Source organism: Solanum lycopersicum, chromosome 10 (genome assembly GCF_036512215.1).
Source record: "Solanum lycopersicum chromosome 10, SLM_r2.1".
In the NCBI taxonomy this organism is placed as follows: Eukaryota; Viridiplantae; Streptophyta; class Magnoliopsida; order Solanales; family Solanaceae; genus Solanum; species Solanum lycopersicum.
In genome coordinates, this window is record NC_090809.1 from 4,310,067 (window position 1) to 4,332,152 (window position 22,086).

Sequence of the window (22,086 nt, forward strand, 5' to 3'; positions counted from 1 at the left end):
AGTTGTTAGTAACTTATGAAACCACCAAACTCTTCATTTTATCCATTATTCTACCTCTTTATTCTTGTAACGTATGTAATCTAGATGTCCTAAAATAAATACGTACATTAAGACTTCAGATTAAAAACCTTTTTAACGATTTATAAAACTTTTAGTTAGGTGTAGTTATAATTCTAGAAATTCCACAATAGAAGCGTGAGTCAAATTTTGTGCTTCATAGTTAAGTTGGTCAAAACGACAATTCTGTTTTGGAAGTAAAGTGGAAAACGATATGAAATCCATTTCAATCCAATTTTCCAAATACTTTTTCATGTAGGGTAAAAGAAAATGAGCTTTCACTTAACAATATTCTTGCATCTTAAGCTAGAGAAATACATAAAAAATGGAGCCTTTTTAAAAAAAAAAATAAAAAAAAGTGAGGTGTATTCAATTTTTTTTCTTCTTATATATGTATGGTAACAAGTGAGGTGACCAAACGTAAAATTATTAATGTTGAATTGCTAGTAAAACTTGATTGAAATAACTAGTGATAAAAATACGTATGGTATGAAGTGAGAGTTCGAGAGCTTTGATTTACGAAACTTTTGAGTAATAGCTAGTGAGTATTCAAAATTATGATTGTGATGTGATACGAGTGAGGAATAGAGAGATATTTATCAAACATAAACCCTACGTTTTGTATAAATTTCGTTCCATGATGATTCATTTATACAAATTGTTATTGTTACATGTAGGACTCTGTAATCACGGAGGGAAATTCTGAATCCTCCATAAATGGTTATACTGAACTTATCTTGATTGTTAATTATGAGGAAGTTTTGGACCATGAGACTTCAAAACAAAATCAACAAAAATAACGGATCCAAACCTTTTAGGAATATAGATAATTTTACCGCACAAACTCATATACTGAAATAGATATCATTTTAATTAATCGCGTTATGTCTCAAATATGTCATTGAACTTTCAGAAAAGGTTCATTTATGCTATCAGATAAAAACTTGGCTCATTTATGCCATTACTGTTAAAGAAAAGACTCATTTATGCCATTATTTTTTAACAATGATTTTGTAAAACCATTTTTGACACGTCATCAATTTTTTAAATAAAAAAATCATAATTCTGAAAAAAATTGAATCAAGTTTTTTATTTATTTATTTTATTAAATAAATTGATGACGTGGCCGAATTATAATTAGCCAGGTCATCAAATTTTTTAATTAAAAAATCAAAATTCTGAATAAAAATTAAACTATTTTTTTAATGAAAAGAATTAATGATGTGGCCGAATTATAATTGGTCACGTGTCAAAATGGTTTAGCAAAACCACCGTTAAAAAATAATGGCATGAATGAACCTTTTCTTTAACGATAATAACATAAACGAACTAAAATTTTAACTGAAGATAAAAATAAGTCTATTCTGAAAGTTCAATGACATATTTGAGCCTTTTCCCTTAAATATTTAACAAAGATTACAAGTATTAATAAACTTTAATAAACTTAAAAGGACAAAAACTATTGAAAGCATACTTTAGGGACTATTTTGAACTTAGTCTCAAATATAGGGAGCAACATTGTCATTTTCTCATATACAACTTTTGATTTTTTTGAAGATAGAGAATGGATGAATAAGAAAGCCTAAAGAAATTTTCTCTCCGTTGTAAAAGAGAGCGACTCGCAAAAAGACCTTACACAGCAACAGCAACAGCAAAATCCCATCCAATAATGGCGTCGATTGCAGCAGCTTCTACTTCCATGGCTTCTACTGCCGTTTTTACTACTCATTTATCACTTTGCTCCACCGCTAAAGCCGCCTCATTTTGCTGCTCTGCCCTACCTTATCTTCCACCCCGTGTTTCTGCTTCAGCCATTTCTACTTCCTTCAAATTCTCAGGTACTTTTTTCTGGAATCTTTTTGGCTTTTCTCGAGCTAATTTTGTATTGTGAGAATTCTCTGCAATTTCAATTTATGTGATGCTGCTATTTTTTTTTATTGTTTCAAAATCAAAATGTTTGCTACCATTTGATTTTTGTAACTTTTCATTGTCCTAATTTCGAGTAGTAGGATTAACTTTTAGCAGGTCTAGCATTGTTTTGTTCCATTTTTAGTTTTTTCATTATTACTTAGGCTCGTTTGGTAGAGTGTATTTAGTAAAAATAATGCATGCATTAGCTTTGTGTATTAGTAGGGTCATTCGATAGAGTGTATTAGTAAAAATAATGCTTGCATTAGTTTTGTGTATTAGTAGGGTCGTTTGGTAGAGGGTATAAAAATAATGTTAAATATAGTGTATTAGTAATGCTCGCAAATGTTGTATTCGTTATGCTTGCATAAATTATTGCTTATGCATAAATTATTTCTTATACATGGTTTGGTTTGGTGTATTATAAATAGTATATATTGTATACAAATATTTATTTACAAATTCACAGTTATGGTGGAAAAGATGTAAAAGTACTTTTAAAAGGTAATTGGGTCTCCAATAATGCTAATACATGTATTAAATCTAAATCCTTATAAATTCATGGTATTAGTAATACACTCCTCAATGCACAATAGAGTGTATTAGTTATACATAACATGAACAAGGGATACGGGTGGTTTGTTAGAGCGTATTAGAAAAAATAGTATGTGCATTAGCCTTGTGTATTACTAGTATCATGTTTGGTATACTTTTTTAACATATGTATAATTATACACTGTTTGATATTAAAGTATGTATAGCTAATACATAGAAACCCATTGCAAAAGGTTTTAATGCATACATTAGTATGGTTAAAGACACATTTGCCCCTCAAACTTTTTTCTCGTCATTTGCACTATATTTGTGGAAGTTAATTTTGTATACAAATACTTTTTTAAGTAATTATGCAATGCATGTTATTTTTAATACGTCAAATCGAATAGTGCATAAGAAATAGTTTCAGCATAATTAATGCTATCATAGCTAATACAAGCATCTTAGTAACTTATTCTTTGATTTTACTATTAGGTGATGTTTTATTTGCTTCAGTTATCGTATTTTTTATGGTGTTGCTAATGTTCTCCTCTTCATTCTTTTCAACATGATTTCTTTGCTACTATATTTGATTTGCATTCTTTTTTTTTTATACTAGTCGTGTTTGTTTCTTTAGCTTGATCATGATGCATTTGGATTTGGACTATTTTACCACTTCTTTTCTTGTTGTCATTGATCATCAGCTCTCTTAAATTTCCTCTGTGGTCATCGTGTTCGTGGTGTGGGTGTTGGGATATGAACTCCATTGGATGAAAAGAAGTAAAATTTAGATTTGGTTTGGATGGATGGAGGTGGGGGGTTTCTTATAGAGAAAAGATGCTTTTGGTGATTATATATCATATATGTAGGGGTTTGGCTATAAAAAGGTAGATTCTACCGAGGGAATATAGATCGTAAAGAGGTATTTTTTTTAAAAAAAAAAATCTACACACCTTCTATTATGCGAACTCTACACTTACCCCCTTGTATTGGATTTAGATTCTGCCCACCACTATTTATTTTTTTTTGATATATTTTATCAAATAATTTATGTTTATTTTTTATTTATGAGTTTTAGAAGATAAACATTTCAAAATTGTTTGTTCTTTTTAAAAATATAAGTTCTCAAACACGTGCAATACATGTGTAATCCATGTTATAAAATATAAATATTTTAAAAGTTCAAGAATTTGAATGAAATATTTTAGTCCAAATAAAATATAATGTTTATAATGCATGCATTAGCATTGTGTATTACTAATCCATGTGTAATACACTTCTTCAACATATTTATAATTATACACTGTGTTTGGTATTAAGGTATGTATCACTAATACATGAAATCCATGATATAATATGGTGCAAATGGTTTTAATGCATACATTAGTACAATTAAAAATACAATTGTCCCTTAAAACATTTTCACATCATTTTCACTATATTTTGGAAGTTATTCTTGTAAACAAATCTTCTTTTAGAAATTATGCAATTCATGTTATTTTTTATACATAATAGTGCATAAAAAATAGTCTCAGTATAACTAATGCAATCATAACTCATGCAAGCATCTTAGTAATTTTTTCTTCTATTTTACTATTAGGTGATGCTTTATTTGCTTCAGTTATCGTATTTTTTTATGGTATTGCTTATGTTCTTTTCTTCATTCTTTTCAACATGATTTCTTCGCTACTTTATTTGATTTGTATACTTGTTATTTTTATTCTAGTCGTGTTTATTTCTCCAGCTTGATCATGATGCATTTGGATTTGTTCTGTCTCACCACTTTTTTTTTTGGTTGTCATTGATCATCGACTCTCTTAAATTTCCTCTCTGGTCATCATACTCTTGTTGTGCGTGTTGGGGTATGAACTCCATTGAATAAAAAGAAGTAAAATTTAGATTTGGTTTGGATGGATGGATGGATGGGGGTGAGGGGTTTCTTATAGAGAAAAGATGTTTTGAGTGATTGTATATATCATATATGTAGGGGTTTGGCTATAAAAAGGTAGATTCTAGTGAGATAATGTGGATACTAAGGAGCTATTTCTTTTTACCCTTTCAAAAATCTACACTTGTATTATGCAAACTCTACACTTACCCCTTGTATTGGATTTGGATTCTTTCCACCATTTTTTTTGATATATTTTATCAAATAATCTATGTTTATTTTTTATTTATGAGTTTTAAAAGATAAACATTTTGAAATTATTTGATCGTTTTTTAAATATTAGTTCTTGAACACATGCAACACACGTGTATTCCATTCTATATAATATAAACATTTTACAAGTTCAAGAATTTGAACGAATTTTCTTAGTCCAAATAAAAATACAATGTTTGTGTTGCATGCATTAGTTTTGTGTATTACTAATACCATGTATAGTACACGTTTCAGCGTATGTATAATTATACACTCTGTTTGGTATTTAGGTATAAATAGCTAATACATGGAAGTTCATATCATATGGTGCAAGGGGATTTAAATGCATGCATTAGTACGGTTAAAAATATTGTTGTTATTTTTCCCTTTAAACTTTTTTTTCACATTATTTTCACTATATTTGTGGAAGTTATTTTTGTAAAGAAATATTCTTTTTAGAAATTATGCAATTCATGTTATTTTGTATATATCAAACCAAATAGTGCATAAGAAATAATCTCAGTATAACTAATGCAATCATTACTAATACAAGCATCTTAGTAATTTATTTTTCGATTTTACTATTAGGTGATGCTTTATTTGTTTCAGTTATTGTATTTTTTATGGTGTTGCTAATGTTCTCTTCTTCATTCTTGTCAACATGATTTCTTCGCTCTTTATTTGATTTGTGTACTTGTTATTTTTATACTAGTCGTGTTTGTTTCTTCAGCTTGATCATGATGCATTTGGATTTGGACTATTCACCACCCTTTTTTTTAGTTGTCACTGATCATCAACTCTCTTCAATTTCATCTCTGGTCATCATGTTCTTGTTGTGGGTGTTGGGATATGAACTCCATTGAATGAAAAGAAATAAAATTTATATTTGGTTTGGATGGACGAATGGAAGGATGGATGGGGGTGGGGGGTGGGGTGGGGGGTTTCTTATAGAGAAAAGATGCTTGCGGTGATTATATATATCATATATGTAGGGGTTTGGCTATAAAAGATAGATTCTAGTGAGGGAATATAGATCGTAAAGAGGTATTTTTCTTTTTTTTCTTTTTTAAAAAAATCTACACCCCTTGTATTATGCAAACTCTAAACTTGCCCTTTGTATTGGATTTAGATTCTGTCCACCACTTTTTTTTTAAATATAATTTATCAAATAATTTATGTTTATTTTTTATTTATGAGTTTTAGAAGATAAACATTTCAAAATTGTTTGTTCTTTCTAATAATATAAGTTCTGAACACGTGTATTCCATGTTATATAATATAAATATTTTAAAAGTTCAAGAATTTGAACGAAATTTTTTAGTCCAAATAAAAATACAATGCTTATAATGCATGCATTAGCATTGTGTATTACTAATACCATGTGGGATTCAACATTGTATAATTATAGGTTGTGTTTGGTATTAAGTTATGTATCGCTAATACATGGAAATCCATGATATAATATGGTGCAAATGGATTTAATGTATACATTATAATGGTTAAAAATACAACTGTCCCTTAAAACCTTTTTCACATCATTTTCACTATATTTTTGTGGAAGTTATTTTTGTAAGCAAATATTATTTTAGAAATTATGCAATTCATGTTATTTTTTATACGTCAAACCAAATATTGCATAAGAAATAGTTTCTGTATAACTAATGCAATCATGACTAATACAAGTATCTTAGGAATTTATTCTTCGATTACTATTAGGTGTTGTTTTATTTGCTTCAGTTATCGTATTTTTATGGCGTTGCTAATGTTCTCTTCTTCATTCTTTTCAACGTGATTTCTACGCTACTTTAGTTGATTTGTATACTTGTTATTTTTAAACTAGTCGTGTTTGTTGCTTCAGCTTGATCATGATGCATTTGGATTTGGACTGTTTCACCACTTTTTTTTTGGTTGTCACTGATCATCAACCCTCTTCAGTTTCCTCTCTGGTCACCATGTTCTTGTTGTGGGTGTTGGGATATGAACTCCATTGAATGAAAAGAAGTAAAATTTAGATTTGGTTTGGATGGACGGATAGATGGGGGTGGGAGGTTTCTTATAGAGAAAAGATGCTTTCGGTGATTATATATATATATCACATATGTAGGGGTTTAGCTATAAAAAGATAGATTCTAGTGAGGGAATATAGATCGTAAAGAGGTATGTTTCTATTTTTTTTTTAAAAAAAATCTACACCCCTTCTATTATGCGAACTATACACTTACCCCTTGTATTGGATTTAGATTCTGTTCACCACTCTTTTTTTTTTTTGATATATTTTATCAAATAATTTATGTTTTATTTTTTATTTATGAGTTTTAGAAGATAAACATTTCAAAATTGTTGTTCTTTTTAAAAATATAAGTTCTCGAACATGTAACACACGTTTATTTCATGCTATAAAATATAAATATTTTACAAGTTCAAGAACTTGAACGAATTTTCTTAGTCCAAATAAAAATACAATATTTATATTGCATGCATTAGCTTTGTGTATTACTAATACCATAATGTGGTCTACTTTTTCAACATACACTCAGTTTGGTATTTAGGTATGAATAGCTAATATATGGAAGTTTGTCATATATATATGAAAAGGTGCTAACTTGTACACTAAAGAATCTGATGTGCTTGTTGCTATCCTGTTGCAATGATCATAAATTATTTACACATATGTGATGACTTGAGTAGAAGCTTAAATCATTTGGTCTTAAACTAAAATATTGTTATTACCTTTGACTGGGAAGTTTTTGAGAAGCTAAGAAAGTTTTTCCTTCTGGGTTTGTAAAATCAGAGTTTGATCGATACTCATGCAGTATACTAGGCCTTTTAATTCTGCCATGCCTTAGATTTTTTCAGCTTGCCTTTGGCCTAATTTACCGTGAGATTGGCTTGTTTAATTCTTTGGGTATGATGTCTTATCTTATGGCTGAAATACTGATTGACACAATTTTGTGCTAGTAACTCTTGTCATTTTACAGTTAGCTCATGTACTACTTAATTTTGATGTAAGAGCTTCATATATCATGTGTTACTTCTGGTCTTTGATGTAGTTATTCAGTGGGTATTGTCCTTAGCTGCTTTGCATCGAGTGCTATCTTAGAATTGACATCTAAAGCACTTTAAGGCTCCTTTCATCAAGGAATATAGCATCTGAAAATGGATAGCAAGTCATAATTTGCCATTTCTTTCTCCAAAACTAAATAGGAATTTATTAGTATATATGGATACCTTTTCTGCAATGAAGTAGTTACTAGCCTTTTCTACTTTCCAATATCCTTTTCGATGAACTGAGATTTGATAATTTAACCTAGTTTTGGTAGATTCAGTAAGTACTTTTCATTTGTGCTTTCAATTGTTATTGAAATTTAAAAAAAAAATCATGCTTCTTACCAAGGGATTCGCAGTGTAAAGGAGAACCTCATTCACTGTGATGAAATGACTTTCTGTTGAATGGCTTAAAGTTAAGAGTACATCCCAGTTTTACTCTAATGCACATTTTGTGCACAAATCTTGATGTTTTAGTACCTAAAAGTTAAGAATACCAATGCCATTGATCATGTTTCATGAACACTGTGATAATACTGTGTATGTAAACCCAAAAGTTTGCAGTTAATCCCTGGCAAAAGCTGTAATTCTTTTCTACCTAGATTATAATGGTTTTATGCAGATAAGGTCCAGAGCGAATAATAGAGAACCTCTTGTTGCTGGCTTAACACTATTACTGACATAAATACATTAAACCTTAAATACAAGTGACGATCATTGTGTTAGTATGATGTTTTATCTTTTCAAAGATAATACTTGTTCCTGTTGCTGTGCTTATAACTTATGTTAATGTCCTGTAACAGAATCCAAAAGGTCTTCGCTCCACCAGGTTAAAGCCTCTTCATCTGAAGAAACTTCTGTTGATACTAGTGAATTCATAACAGAGCTAAAAGAAAAGGTAAACTGGATGGCTTGTCACCTGAGAAACAATTGCATCTTCTTTGCTGAAAGTAATAGAGTCGTTTGGTAGTCGATCTCTCTTTTGTAGCATCTCTTGGAGGTTAACAAAGATCTAAACCTTGTTTTGTAAACAGTACATCATCATAGAGTGTGAGTTACTTATTCCTGCAAAATACTTATAGACCACTACTTGTCAGTTTGTTACATATATAATGTCTTGAGGCTTTCTTCAATTAACAATAGGAGTAGATCATTGAAGTGAAACTCTATTAGTTAATAGGACCATGTGATGATAATTTTGATATTAGATTTAGTGCAACCATAGATTTCTTGTTCTTTTTACCTTCATTAGAGTTCTCTTCATAGTTTTTATCTGCTAAGGCTCTCTAGTTTGGGGTATGTAGTACACATTTTTGTCAAGTTGGAATATTTTCAAATGGAGATAATGTACATCAAAATACAATTAAATAATTATTAGAGATGCATTTTTCTTTACTGATCGGAATAGATAACTTTTCCTTTTGATACGAGATTAGGATTTATCTATTTTTATCGTTTTTATGTTTATAAACAAATTTGTTTATGTCTAACTCACATTGAATATCTGTGTATTGATTACAGTGGGATGCTGTTGAAGACAAGACGACAGTGCTACTTTACGGTGGTGGGGCAATTGTTGCAGTTTGGATATCTTCAATTCTTGTTGGTGCCATCAACTCAGTTCCTCTAGTAAGTAGATCAATGGAATAAGATAATTGTTTTACTTTAGGACTGCTTTAAGACTGTTCTGAGTCGTTTCCCTGCTAGAGGTTTCTGAATTTTCATTTGTATGACAGACTGAGATCCTGTCTTTAATAGACCTCTTCTGTGATTTCGCCCAACCATCTGAGTCACTAATGTTTCTCCCCTTTCTGCAGCTACCGAAAGTCTTGGAGTTGGTAGGACTTGGATATACTGGATGGTTTGTCTACCGCTACCTTCTCTTCAAGGTAAAATTGCAGGATTAGGTTTCATGTTCTCTTAACAATTCAATATTCTTCCACAATTTTTTTTAAAATACTTTATATGTCATCTGTCAGTATCTTTATTTTTCAAGAGTGTGGATCATAGATGTTTTTATAGTGGACCAGATAGTCTTGAATGCACAATCTGAATATCCATTCGGCCACGCCTTAAAAGGTTGGCCTCAGGTTGCCACAATGCATTCATGGTCAGATTTTCTAGGTGGCCTGCTACCTTATTGTTTCCCATGCAGGTGTGAATTAATCTTCATAAAAATCATATTTTAGCAAGTCCATCCAGTTTCAAGGGGTAGTGTCTGTGGGTGAACCTATCTTAAGCTAAATTAATAAAAAGGGTGGCTACGGCTTGGTTCTGATATCTCCCTCTACATCACATTCCTCCACGGTAACTCATCCTGTCAAACCAGCCAAAACCGAGATACTTCAATCTTCTCACTGTGCTGTCTATTCCATGACAAATCTGAATTTAGCATCGATATGCCAACTAACATTTCTGCAGTATTCCTTGTTGGTCTGTAGTGTATCTCATATTGTGAGATGAAACGACCATGTGCATCATGAATAAAATGTTCCGAGATTTTGAAATAACTACACAAAAAGAATACATGACTACTGCAGAATTGTGGTGGTGTTTGCATGGAGATGCAACAACTTACAAGAGATTTGAATTTATTTGTTCTTGCTTACAGTCAAGTAGAAAAGAATTGGCGGAAGACATTGAGGAATTGAAGAAGAAGGTTGCAGGAAGTGAATAAATGCATGTAGTTTGACGTCAAATTCATGGTGAACGAATTCCAGCACCAATGCAAATGAACTGTAAGTTTCTTGTACAAGAGGCAAATGTTCATGTGAAGTAAGAGTAGGTTTTGATGTATTTTTATTTATCTTAGCACATCTTCAAAAGAAAATTCTATGTTTCACTTTCATTTGATAGTGTTATAACTCATAGTCTGTTTCTGCATCTTGTTACACCATATTGTTTTCTGTAAGTGAGGCTGTCTGTTAAGCCCCAAAGGTCTAGCTCGAGTGGCAAAATGTGGAGGAGTTGTAGCTTAGGTCACAGGTTCAAGCCCCAAACCATGCAAAGCGAAGCTCAGTATTTAAGTAAAGAATGGTAGAGGAGCGGACGCATTATCTACGGAGTTTAGAAGACTGTAATTGGTCTAATGGGCGGGTTGCAGGCGGATTTCTCGGTTATAAAAAAAAAAGGTTGTCAATTAAGTGCACAAGGCAAATGAATTTTTGAAATGTAGTACATGGTTATTGCCAAAAATCCAATGCAACAAGGCTTTGGAGAGGCTGTTTTCGATAGAACCAAAGCTCAGGTAGTACATTCAAAGCAAGTATGAAAAATGAATGTAGTACGAGGCTTTAGAGAGGTTATTTTTGACAGATCCTGAGCTAAGGAAGCATATTCAAAGCATATATGAAAAATGAAAGAAAAAACCCATAGTAATAACTAGTGACATGATAATAGAAGCAAAGGAACACGAAATAACTAGTAATAATAAAAATCTAAGAAGATAAATCTCAAGACTTCTTTTTTGTTACTATAAAATAATTCTCCTTTTACGTTGAGGAGTTCCTTTTGTTTGTTGCTAAATCTTATTAATTTTGTACACTTTCAATTTCTTTGGGTCCATTTAATGTAGGACACTTTTTAATTGCGGAGTGTTATTATTATTATAAGACAAGACGAATTATATTAGGAAATCTTTTAGCACTTTTAAACTCTTTTAAAATTAGGATTTCTTTAGATATAAAAAATAAAGAAGGAAAAACTACTAATGAACTCTTTTGAAATTAGGAGTTCTTAGAAATAAAAAAGAAGGAAAAAATATTCATACCATATTTACTCTTTATAGTTTAAAATAATTATATTTTATCTCACTAATTAATAATTGCACATCGGATTTTAAGTTAAATATATGTATATTTGCTTTTACATACATTCTCAAATACAAATATATAGGGAGAGTAGAGAGAGACGGTGAGATATGTGAATTCATTGGTATACAATGTATCTGAAACAAATTGCATTTACTTAACTCATGTATTCGAAATGCATATATCTAAAGATCGAAATATGACGTAAATAATAATTCTGAAAACACATAAAAAGACATGTAATTAGATTCTAAACAAATGAAATTTATGTTTGTTTATTAACTTGTGATGGACTTTGATTGACAAGTTTACAAAGATAACATTCATTTTATCATTTAAATAAACATTGCTCTAATTTAACACTAATATTTTTTTCTAATAATTTGATTTTATATGTATTACTTAACGCAATTTTTTTTTTGTATATATATTTATTATACTTAACACGATATACATGCGCGGTACACTGAAGAAGTAATATTAAATATTAATATTGATAAAGACAATGCTCGATAGCAACTAATTAATCTTCTATCATAATCATCAACTTTTATATCCTCTTATCTAAGATCATGTTTTCAGTAAGTTTAAGTACAATGTGTTTTGTCTAATTATCTTTCCTTAATTCTTTTTTGCCCTTCCTTCACCTCTCCTCAAACCCACCATAACCAACCTCATACCTTCTCATGCATTTGTGATATGTCTACACATCCATCTCAACGTACTTATTTTCGTTACTTTGATGATTTTATCTTTAAGACGTGTGATATTTTGACCGTTAAATAATCCATCCAACGCAACATGATTGATCCAACATTCATTATATAAAACTTACTTCTAAGTTTTGGTGGAACATTCTTATCACACAAGACACAGAATGCGAGTCACCATTTCATTAAATCCGGCTCCAATATGATGTGCAACAACATCATTAATCTCCCCATTTCTTTATATTGTTGATTCAAAATATTTGAAATTTTCTCTTTTAACTTGCACTCCAAAAACTCTATTTTAGATTGAATTTTCTTCAGATTGTTTTGATCCAAAGTACTTAAGTTCCAGAATTCGTGTCCAAAAACACTATTTTAGGTTTGTCAATCTGGAACCTAAATTCCAGAATTCGTGTCCAAATTTCTAGCCTATAGTTAATTAGTTAGGTCCTAAATAAGATGGTTCGGTTGATTTGGCTCGATTTTACATATTATCGGATCGGTTTATCTCTTTTTCTAGCTATACAAATAAACAAACAGGTAAATATTTTTATCTTTTCGGTTATTTTTTGTTCCTTGAAGGTTCGATTTGCAGTTTAACCGATAAAAAAAATGCTCATTAAACAATTATATGATTTCTTCAACAATTTGGAGCGATAAGACAATAATGTAACTTTATAGAATGCTCATAAAATAGAAATAATGATAATATTTTTTTCCAATTTTAAAAAACAATATCAAAGTAATAACTCGATAATTTTTTTTAATAAAACTGTTAAGAATCCAACAACCCAATAACATGTTTTTCAATTTGATTTGTTGGTCGATTCGATTTTAAACAAAATATTAAACTAATAACTCGATTTTTTTTGAAAAAATAAAATTCTAAAGAATCCAATAACACAATAGCATATTTTTCAATTTGATTTTAGGACACTCTTCAAGGCTGTGTTAAACATGTCTTGCAGACGGAAAACAAACCATTTCGTTAAGTCATGCATAAAATTTTAGGTCAATTTTTAAGGAATTCGGAGCCTAAAGAGTATAAAATATTAATAAAAATTTTAAAACGGTATATAAAATTTTATATTAACCAAAACGGCAAAATCGCTGAAATGACAGCGATTTACACCACCGAAAAAAGTAAAACCGCTGCCACTGCAGCGATTTTGCAAAATGTGATTTTTTTTTAAAAAAATTGAAATCGCTACCTAGGCAGCGATTTCAATTTTTTATAAAAAAAAAATAAAAATTTAAAGGCATTGATTTTATAAAAAAAATTTCTTTTTAAATATGGAAATCGCTGCCGCAATTTTCAAAAAAAAAATTCATATTTTTTTTGAAAATCGCGATTTCCATATTTTTTTAAAAAAAATTGAAAATCGGCCGCGATTTTCAATTTTTTGTAAAAAAAATATTATTTTTTGTAGAAAATCGCTGCCTAGGTAATGATATCAATTTTTTTTTGAAAAAAATCACATTTTGCAAAATCGCCGCCCAGTGGAGTAAATCGTTGTTGTTCCAGCGATTTTACCGTTTTGATTAATATAAAATTTTATATACCATTTTGAAATTTTTGTTAATGTTTTATACCCTTTAGGCTCCAAACTCAATTTTTAAGCATTTGTTGATAAAATAAAAATGTGTTTTTAACATCTTATTTTAAGCTAAAAGACAAAAAAAAGTTAAAAAATCATAAGTTATACTCATTCTACTTTTGACTTATAAACTAAAAGCTACAAACTCAATCAAACCACAATCAAAACAAAAGCTAGTATAAACTCTAAAAAAATTTAAAGTACATCAAGGAATAGCTACAAATTCTACCAAAAACATTTCAAAAGTAGCAAAACCATCCAGAAAAGTGCAAACAGAAAAAATAATCATATAGAAGTAAAAATATATATATTCATACAAAAACCTAAAGATCAGAAAGAAAGATTAAGTCAAGAACATAAGAAGAAAAATCTAGATTCTGTCGATGTCTTCGTCCTCAAACTCGACATAATCATCCTCTGGTGCGTCATCCTCTTCATCCAATACATTAACATTCTCATTCAGCCTTACATTCTCCGGTAACTCTCCATATGCCTTCAACAGCCTCGCCTCATCTGGCATGTACTTGAGAATAACATCAGCTTTATCGTCCTGAAAACAGTCCACAGACATATAACAAAGTTAACAAACAGAGTGAGAGTCGTTTGGCTCAGCTTAAAAGCTGGTCAAACTGACTTAAAAGCTGGTTTTTGACTTATTTAGCTGTTTGGCAATCCTCAAAATAACTTATTTTAAGCCAAAAGTTAAAAGCTGGAGTAGGAGTTCTTTTTTTTTCTCCAGCTTATGAGCTGTTTTAAGTTGACCATATTTTTACCTTTTTACCCTTAATATGTTTATACAATCTCCAAATTACCCACATAACCCTAACATCTCTTTCTTCTATTTTTTCATTTTCACGTGTGGATGATAGACAATTATTATTACTAATGAATGAAAATAAAATAAATCTTAAATCTTTCAGGTGATCAATTCAAATTATATATTAATAAAATGTAAAATAAGTTGCACATATAACTTGAATAAAAATTTATATTCCTCTTATAAATAATTTGTGATAATAAAGAAATATGTGAATGATAGACAATTATTATTACCTAAGGATGAAACTAAAATAAAATCTTAAATCGTTCTTTAATCTATTCAAATTATATATCTTTAAAATCTATAATAAGTTTATATTCCTCTTACAAATAATTTGTGATGAGAAAGAAATATGTGAATGATAGCAAAATATAATTATTTATGGCTGTAAAATATAAATTAATTAACTTTTATTATGTTAACAACTTTTAAGGGTATTTCAGACATTTTGATTTAAAAAGCTGTTTATCAGCACTTATTTGCCAAACACATCAATAACTTTTTTTTTAACTTCAAACGCATTAAATGTTTATTTTAAAAATAAGTTTCAATACTTTCAAAAGTACTTTTTTAAAGCTGCTTTTATTTAAGTCCATCCATGTGAAATATATAGCTAATTCAACTAGAGAAGTAATTGATCGGTAATTCATTATCAGTTGATAAAATAACAAAAATCATGTAACTCCAAAACAAATTTCACAAAAAAATACTCTCCAAATCCATGTGAAATCCAATAACCAAACAGTAGTATTCGATCAATTCACACAGGCATTGTGATCTCATACAAAATTTCAATGAGATAGTGTGATAAAAACAGATTCAAATCCAATAGCTAAACAATAGTATTCACACAGACATTGTGATCTCATAAAATTTCAATGAGATAGTGTGATAAAAACAGATTACTCAATAAATTTGTTTTTACCTTTTTTTTGCCTCAACTAAAAAAAAGTTCACTACCAGATGGATTATCTCTTTTAGATTATTCACTTTTGGTAGAAGGGGTCTCAAAGCATTCAATTCAAAATTTGGTCTTTGAACAAACAATTGGGCTATTGACATCGATATTACATTTCATTAAACGAGGACTCTTTTGGGGAGTATTATCCAAAGCAATTTTCCTACTCATAAACGATTTTGCGTGTATTGTTAGAAATGATTTTGAAAAGAAACAAATAAAAACGAAAGCAGACTGTTACTTAATATTTTCAAGGAGAGACGAATAGTTCGGGCACATCATACTCTTCAGGATTTGTGTCATGTCTTCATAGTGAATTTCTTGCGTATCCACCCTGAAAGCGAGAGCTCGCGGCGGTGGGAAAGGAGAATCAACAAGATAGGATGCTCTGTCCCAACTAACGAATCTTGTGCTTGACAGTGATCATTTCTGCCACGTCATAACAGTCTTTAGTGCTTTCAGTTTCAATGGTTTGGAACCCTTCTTACTTCCTTTATTATATTGGGGAATTTTTTCTCTTGGTTTACTTAATATTTTCAAGGAGAGACAAATCCTTTCCTTGATAAAGATGACATGAAAAAAGAGAGAGAAAAAAAAAAGAATGCAACAATGTATTAATACCGAAGAAAAATATGTTGAATAACATTTAGTTGGTATCGTACACTAAACCAATAAAATAGGTCTAGAATATTCTAGTTTATAAAAAGTTGTCATATTTGTAGTTAAAATGTTAATCTTGTAAATTAAAAAGAAAACTAAATTTTTAGTCTTAAATTGAACATTCAAGTGATTTTTCCAGCAACAAATAAATTTCTACGAATTTATCGCATGATTATCTATCACACAAAACGAATCATAAGTGAAATGGACAGTAGAAAGGAATTCCAATTCACACATAATATATTGTATGAGTCACCAGTAACCCAATGTTTACCATTCAATTAGTAGCTTCACCTCATGAACATTACTAAGAAAGAACATTGTTAAATCAGTAGAAGGGATTTTGATACACACACACAGAGCCAGATATAAATTATATACCTGTCTATGACATAACAGGGCATAAGAAAGTTAAAAATCAAATAACCTATTCACAATGTTCACCTCTGTGCCTTGTATTGCATTAAAACAGGGTCAGAACAATCAAACATTTCTCACTCACTGAATTCCATTTACATCCTTTCTCATGTTTTAAAGAGCACAGGGATAAAGCTACTATGGTCAAAAGGATAACATTACGAAACGTTTTAATACCTACAGCAGTTAGTACCGACACCTACACGTTACACTTCTTTTTGCTTGATCAAAAGCCAAGAAAAAAGATCGGGAATCGGGAGGCTCAGCTAATAAGCAAAACAACAGTAGTAATTGAAATCGTAGGAGAGAAAAATCAGGGCCTGATAGTAAGTTCAGCCCTGAGATGGAGTACGCCTTTAATAAAATAGAGACTGTCCTCAGCCATGAAAGAAGTCCACGGTATGGCGAATAAATTGCGATAGCCAACTGCCTTACCCCCAGTAAATGTATAGTTTCCCTTGTATTTGCTGACATACTCCTCTGCTAGTGTTGTCCTCGCAGCAAATTCATAATCGACTGTAAATGAAACTGAACCCTTTTCCTGCATTCCCAAAAAGAGACCAAAACAATGGAAAGAGCTTTGCTGATCCATGTTGCAATGTGCGGACAGGAAAAACCCTTGTCCACCCAAATGAAAAGCTTGAGAATATACTCTCCCAGATGGAAAAAGATTAGCACATTCTTCCCGCTTAAGATCTAAGTAGACTATACATTGTTGGCGTGGAAGTTCAAACTCAACCACCTTAACAGGCCGATACTTGTATGCACGCTCTACAAAACGACGACTGGTCGAAGCTGATTCTTCTGCAGCTTGAGTTCGTTGGCGGTGTGGGGCCTCAGCTTTAAAAAACAGGGCCTCAAGCACTAGTTTGGATGCAAACTCATGTTCAAAGTCATTACATGTAAGAACCTTCCTAAGTTTCCGGCAGCTCATGAAAGGAAACCGGATGCAGCGACCAAGTCTTGAACTAAGAATTTCTCGGCGTTCCTCTATCAAGGGATAATGAGCCCTTGTCCATTTCAAGACAAAGTCATATACTGCATCTTCTGATGCTACCTGAAGGTCATCACTGGACAAAATTGCCTCAATACCAGCAAGAGGCAATTTCATGACCTCTTCTTGGAATCTGCCGAAGATGAATGAACTGATTAAACAAGCACAAGCAAGTACCAGATGTTTCCATAAAAAATTTTTTTTAGTAATGTAATACACGTCAATTCTTCATACAAGATGAAAAAGCAACATGTTACAAAGTTCATGACATATTGCTCTTATCAAATTGAAATGAATTACATTACTAACATTAGTGGTTATGCATTGAAACAATTATGTAGTTTAGTTTATTGACAACCTTCAGATGTTGAAACTTAAATGAACATTTTATGCATAGGTATATAAATCAATGGTCATATTACTTCTTTATAATTGCTAAGTCAGATTCTTACATTACAACTATTAGGTTTTAAAAGCTCACAAAGTTCCCAATATATTACCCAAATGTTATAGAAAAGGTTCCAGTTTTGCTTACCAAATACATATTACTGAAACAAAACTTCGAACCATCTGCTGAAATTGGCCAAAATAAAATCCGGTAGCAGAAATATTTGACAAAAAAAGAGAAAAATGGGCATACTAAACAATTGTTTTATGGACTTAATTATCATTGGTGTGCATACAGCTGTTTTGGATAACAAACTAAATAACTCCAGTAAAAGGAAAAGGGTAAGCATAAAAGGAACTAACTTGGTTATATCTTTGTATCTTGCAGCTAGGAATTGTTTTGCTGCATCAGTCAATGGCCGAACTGCATCAGCCATCAGGACACTAGAAGGAAGCTCCAGATACAGCAAGGCTGACTCCGGAGTCATAGGCAAATTACACAGTAGCCTGCTGCAATACTTCATGCAAGATGCAACCTCAAACTTGTCAGCAGCCATGAGCACGTCAAGCAACCCAGGCGCTGTATTTGTAGTCAACATATTTCTATACATAAATTTCAGGAGCTCCGTCAATGCAGCTTCCTCTGATCCATGGGAACAAATAAAAGAAAAAACCATTTTTTGTGTGAGATCTGATACTGACTTTAAAGCCACTTCATATGAAAAACAATATTTGATACACAATCATCAAAACCAGAAGTCCAGGAGAAAAATATTATAAAACACTTGGGGGTCGTTTGGTAGAGTGCATTAGCAAAAATAATGCATGCATTAGCTTTATGTATTAGTAGTACTTTGTTTGATACATGTTATGTATAACTAATGTTCAATCGTGTATTAAGGTGTGATTTACTAATACCATGAATTTTCAGGTATTAGTAATGCAAGGGTTTTAATGCATGTGTTAGCTGGTTGAAGACACCATTGCCCTTCAAAATATTTTTTACATTTTTTTCACCATAATTATGAAGGGTATCTTTTTAATAAATATTTTTATGCGGTGCATGTTTTTTTTAATACAATAAACCAAACAAAGCATAAGAAATCATCTATGTATAATTGATGCAAGGCGCAAGCATAGCTAATACATACATTTTTAATACAAGCATTACTAATACACGCTATTTACCATTATTTTTACACACTCTACCAAACGACCTCTTAAAGTATGACACTAGAAACCTTTCAATTCCCTATGATTTGCAAATTCCTCACATTCATGATGAACAGGAAAATGCATTCAGACTTTGTCAAGTTAATTTCTACTAAAGTTCATTGACCATTATGTAATCAAGGTCAAACAACAGTGCACATGACATACCTGAAGCATTGATCCGTAGAGTTACTTGTCTTTGCTCAGACTCTCTCATCCCATTTGAGAAGAGCTGCATAAATTGCACGATAAAGCGGGTTCAAACTTCAAATACCAATTCTAGAATCTAGACTGTGCATAAGCAGCTTACACTAGAAACTGAATGTTTACCTTGTAGAAGAATGGACTCTTTGCTGCTAAAATGGGGGAGCTAATGTTTAGTGTTTTAACTCTCATAACCCTTGGAGAATCACAATTCCAAGTTGAATCATCACTATTAGCAGCTTCATCTCCTGCACAGAACACATAACATGGTTTATCTATCTTTTCCGGCCCATGCCATGCCATACCACCCTTCTTCACGACTCCATGGTCAGATTAGCATTGGGAGTCGTACAGAATTTTTTATAACAAAGAGAGTCTTCAAGTGTCATAAGAGTTCCCAGGGAAATAGGGACTAAGGAAATGAAATCTAGAAAGTAATTTATTTATAAGAATAATACCTGAGTTTGTCTCTTCAATCATTGCAACAACTGCTTCATCCTGATTCTCGTTATCAGCATCTTCACTATCAATTTGATTACAGCAAATTATCTGATCTTCAGGGCATGCTGTGATATCCAAAGCTGCAAACGAGTGGTACATGTCTGATTATCATCAGAAAAACCCATAACAGCATAAGAAAGAGCAAAATTCCAATCACTATGCATAACATTTATAGCAAGGGAAGAAAGTGTATATTGTTCATCCCTTGCCGCCATACACCCAACCTCCCCTAAAATGAAATGATTACAGAAGGAAAATATTAGCAGCTGAATTCTCATTGTAAGCAAATGCGGCAAGTGATATGTTTAAGTTTAACTCCGTCACGATTTCAAACCACAAAAGCAGAATATGCGAAAACTTCAATTAAGCAATATGACACTTTGACTAACCATAAAAAACACATACTATAAAAAAGAAAAAGAAGGTAATACTCTGAAACATGTTCAAGTCAGTGTAATATGATGTTCATGTCATTTAATCAAAATCTCCCTTAAAAAGTTAAACTATGAAGTTCATAATAATATCACAAGGAAAAGCTAAAAAACTATTTCCAATGTACAAAACAATTTTTATATGATTGAGTTCGATGCCAGCGTGCACAAAAGTTAACCAATGGAGACAACCTACGAAGGTCCAAGACGACTCATGAGTATTATTGACAGGATAAATGTAACCGACAAACGTCGAGGAAGGCGGTCATATTTGAGTGTTTTGACGGGAATTTAAGCCTGGTATTACACTCAGGCACCCTCTCAAAACTTTCCACGTAAACAACCAGTAGTCCAAAACAGCTTACCGACACCTCAACTATTCCAAACCAGCCATCTCCCACCATCTTTTTTCTCTTTTCCATCGTCATTTCTTCCCTTTTCCCCGAGGAAACCACAATCCAAGAAAGAAGCTTAAAAAATCACAATTTTGAACCCCAAAAAACCCAACTTCCCTTGCAATTTTGACTTATTCAACAAAATCAAATACCTCACGAGTTCCGATAACCGAGATAAATCGGGTAAACAAACACTTAAAACAATCCAATTAGAAACACCATAGATTCACGAAAACTAACCGTTTTCCTTCCTGAAATCCTCACGTCGGCGCTTGCGATTACGAGCCCAATCGGCTAAGCTACTGCAGCCGCCGTCGGAACTAGAACCACCGGCAATTGAATCTCCAAGGATCTCGATCCGTAGAATACGATCGGAGAAGTTGACGTCGTCGAAGGCAAAGGCGAAATCGGGTTCCCCGGTATGAGTAGGGGAGTATTCCGGGTCCATGACCGCCGTTCTCGGGTCGAATAGGTCCAAATTCTGATCCTTCATATCCTTTCTACGAAAACCCTAAAAGCTTTGTTTGGTTTTTGGGAGAATTCAGAGTTATGGCGTTTGGAGATAAGACATATGGATTCGAGTCGTTGAAGATGAATTTAAAACTAGTGAGAGAAGAAAAAATTAATAAAAGAAGAGAGAGAAAGAGCAAAAATAGTAAAATTTTTTTGAGTATATACATGTAATGGGTGGGTTCATAATTATATCATGAAGGAAAGAGGAATATAAAGCAAAAAGGTTTTTTTCCCCTTTTTTGTTGAAAATTTTCAAAAAAAATAACATTGTTTGAGGTCTAATTATCAAATATCATTATAGTTTTGATAGTCATTCAAAGAAGTACGTTTTTTTTTTAAATTTATTCAGTATCGCCATAACAGATAGAGAGCAAATTTCCGAAATTGATTTATACAAAATAAATTTTAAAAGACAATAACAGATACAAAGCAAATTTCAGAAACTGACGCGTACCATGCATCTTTCAAAAGCTGACCTTTGCCTGACATAGAGAGTACTAAATCGGTAAATATTAGTTAAATCAAAAAGTTCGAATTCAATGAAAATCATCACTCAGAAGCTTCGTCGAGATGATCTATTCAGAAAGATTCAAAAGTATTCAATGGAAGATAACCTAGATAATGATCATGAAAGAAAGATGAACTTAATGAAAATAAAAACTTTTTTGTTGAAATTTTTTTGATGTCTTACATTACTAAATCAACTTTGACGCCACTCCGGCTTACTCCATGCAACTCTTTAATCTTCCAAAAAAGTTTGTAACACCATCAATAAAATCCAACGTGATTTCTT

At 31.6% G+C, this 22,086-nt stretch overlaps 2 protein-coding genes across 3 annotated transcripts; one reads left to right on the plus strand and one right to left on the minus strand.

The window, feature by feature from the left end:
* Positions 1-1,595: 1,595 nt before the first annotated feature.
* On the plus strand, positions 1,596-10,567 carry LOC101260274 (protein CURVATURE THYLAKOID 1A, chloroplastic-like). Its single transcript, XM_004248022.5, has 5 exons — positions 1,596-1,895; positions 8,488-8,582; positions 9,206-9,313; positions 9,502-9,573; positions 10,296-10,567. The coding sequence occupies exons 1-5, from the start codon at positions 1,727-1,729 to the stop codon at positions 10,359-10,361; spliced, it is 510 nt and encodes a 169-aa protein (XP_004248070.1). The 5' UTR covers positions 1,596-1,726; the 3' UTR covers positions 10,362-10,567.
* A 6,100-nt stretch (positions 10,568-16,667) lies between these two features.
* LOC101259982 (BTB/POZ domain-containing protein POB1) lies at positions 16,668-21,679 on the minus strand. Of its 2 annotated transcripts, none has more exons than XM_004248021.5 (6): positions 21,021-21,679; positions 19,912-20,034; positions 19,580-19,701; positions 19,418-19,481; positions 18,401-18,680; positions 16,668-17,783 (listed from the first exon to the last, which is right to left on the minus strand). In XM_004248021.5, the coding sequence occupies exons 1-6, from the start codon at positions 21,271-21,273 to the stop codon at positions 16,970-16,972; spliced, it is 1,656 nt and encodes a 551-aa protein (XP_004248069.1). In that variant the 5' UTR covers positions 21,274-21,679; the 3' UTR covers positions 16,668-16,969. The 2 variants fall into 2 exon arrangements, with proteins under 2 accessions (XP_004248069.1, XP_010326992.1); XM_010328690.4 differs by having other exon boundaries at positions 19,912-20,055; positions 21,021-21,477.
* Positions 21,680-22,086: the final 407 nt, after the last annotated feature.

What these genes read in the sequence shown, in the direction of transcription:
- LOC101259982 (XM_010328690.4), bottom strand. Translation starts at nt 21,273, where the DNA reads ATGAAGGATCAGAATTTGGACCTATTCGACCCGAGAACGGCGGTCATG. An exon ending in GGATTTCAGGAAGGAAAACG is followed by an intron (nt 20,056 to 21,020) that starts GTTAGTTTTCGT and finishes GATGATAATCAG; the next exon opens with ACATGTACCACTCGTTTGCA. An exon ending in TCTACGGATCAATGCTTCAG is followed by an intron (nt 18,681 to 19,417) that starts GTATGTCATGTG and finishes CCCATGGATCAG; the next exon opens with AGGAAGCTGCATTGACGGAG.
- LOC101260274 (XM_004248022.5), top strand. Translation starts at nt 1,727, where the DNA reads ATGGCGTCGATTGCAGCAGCTTCTACTTCCATGGCTTCTACTGCCGTT. An exon ending in TACTTCCTTCAAATTCTCAG is followed by an intron (nt 1,896 to 8,487) that starts GTACTTTTTTCT and finishes GTCCTGTAACAG; the next exon opens with AATCCAAAAGGTCTTCGCTC. An exon ending in ACCGCTACCTTCTCTTCAAG is followed by an intron (nt 9,574 to 10,295) that starts GTAAAATTGCAG and finishes TCTTGCTTACAG; the next exon opens with TCAAGTAGAAAAGAATTGGC.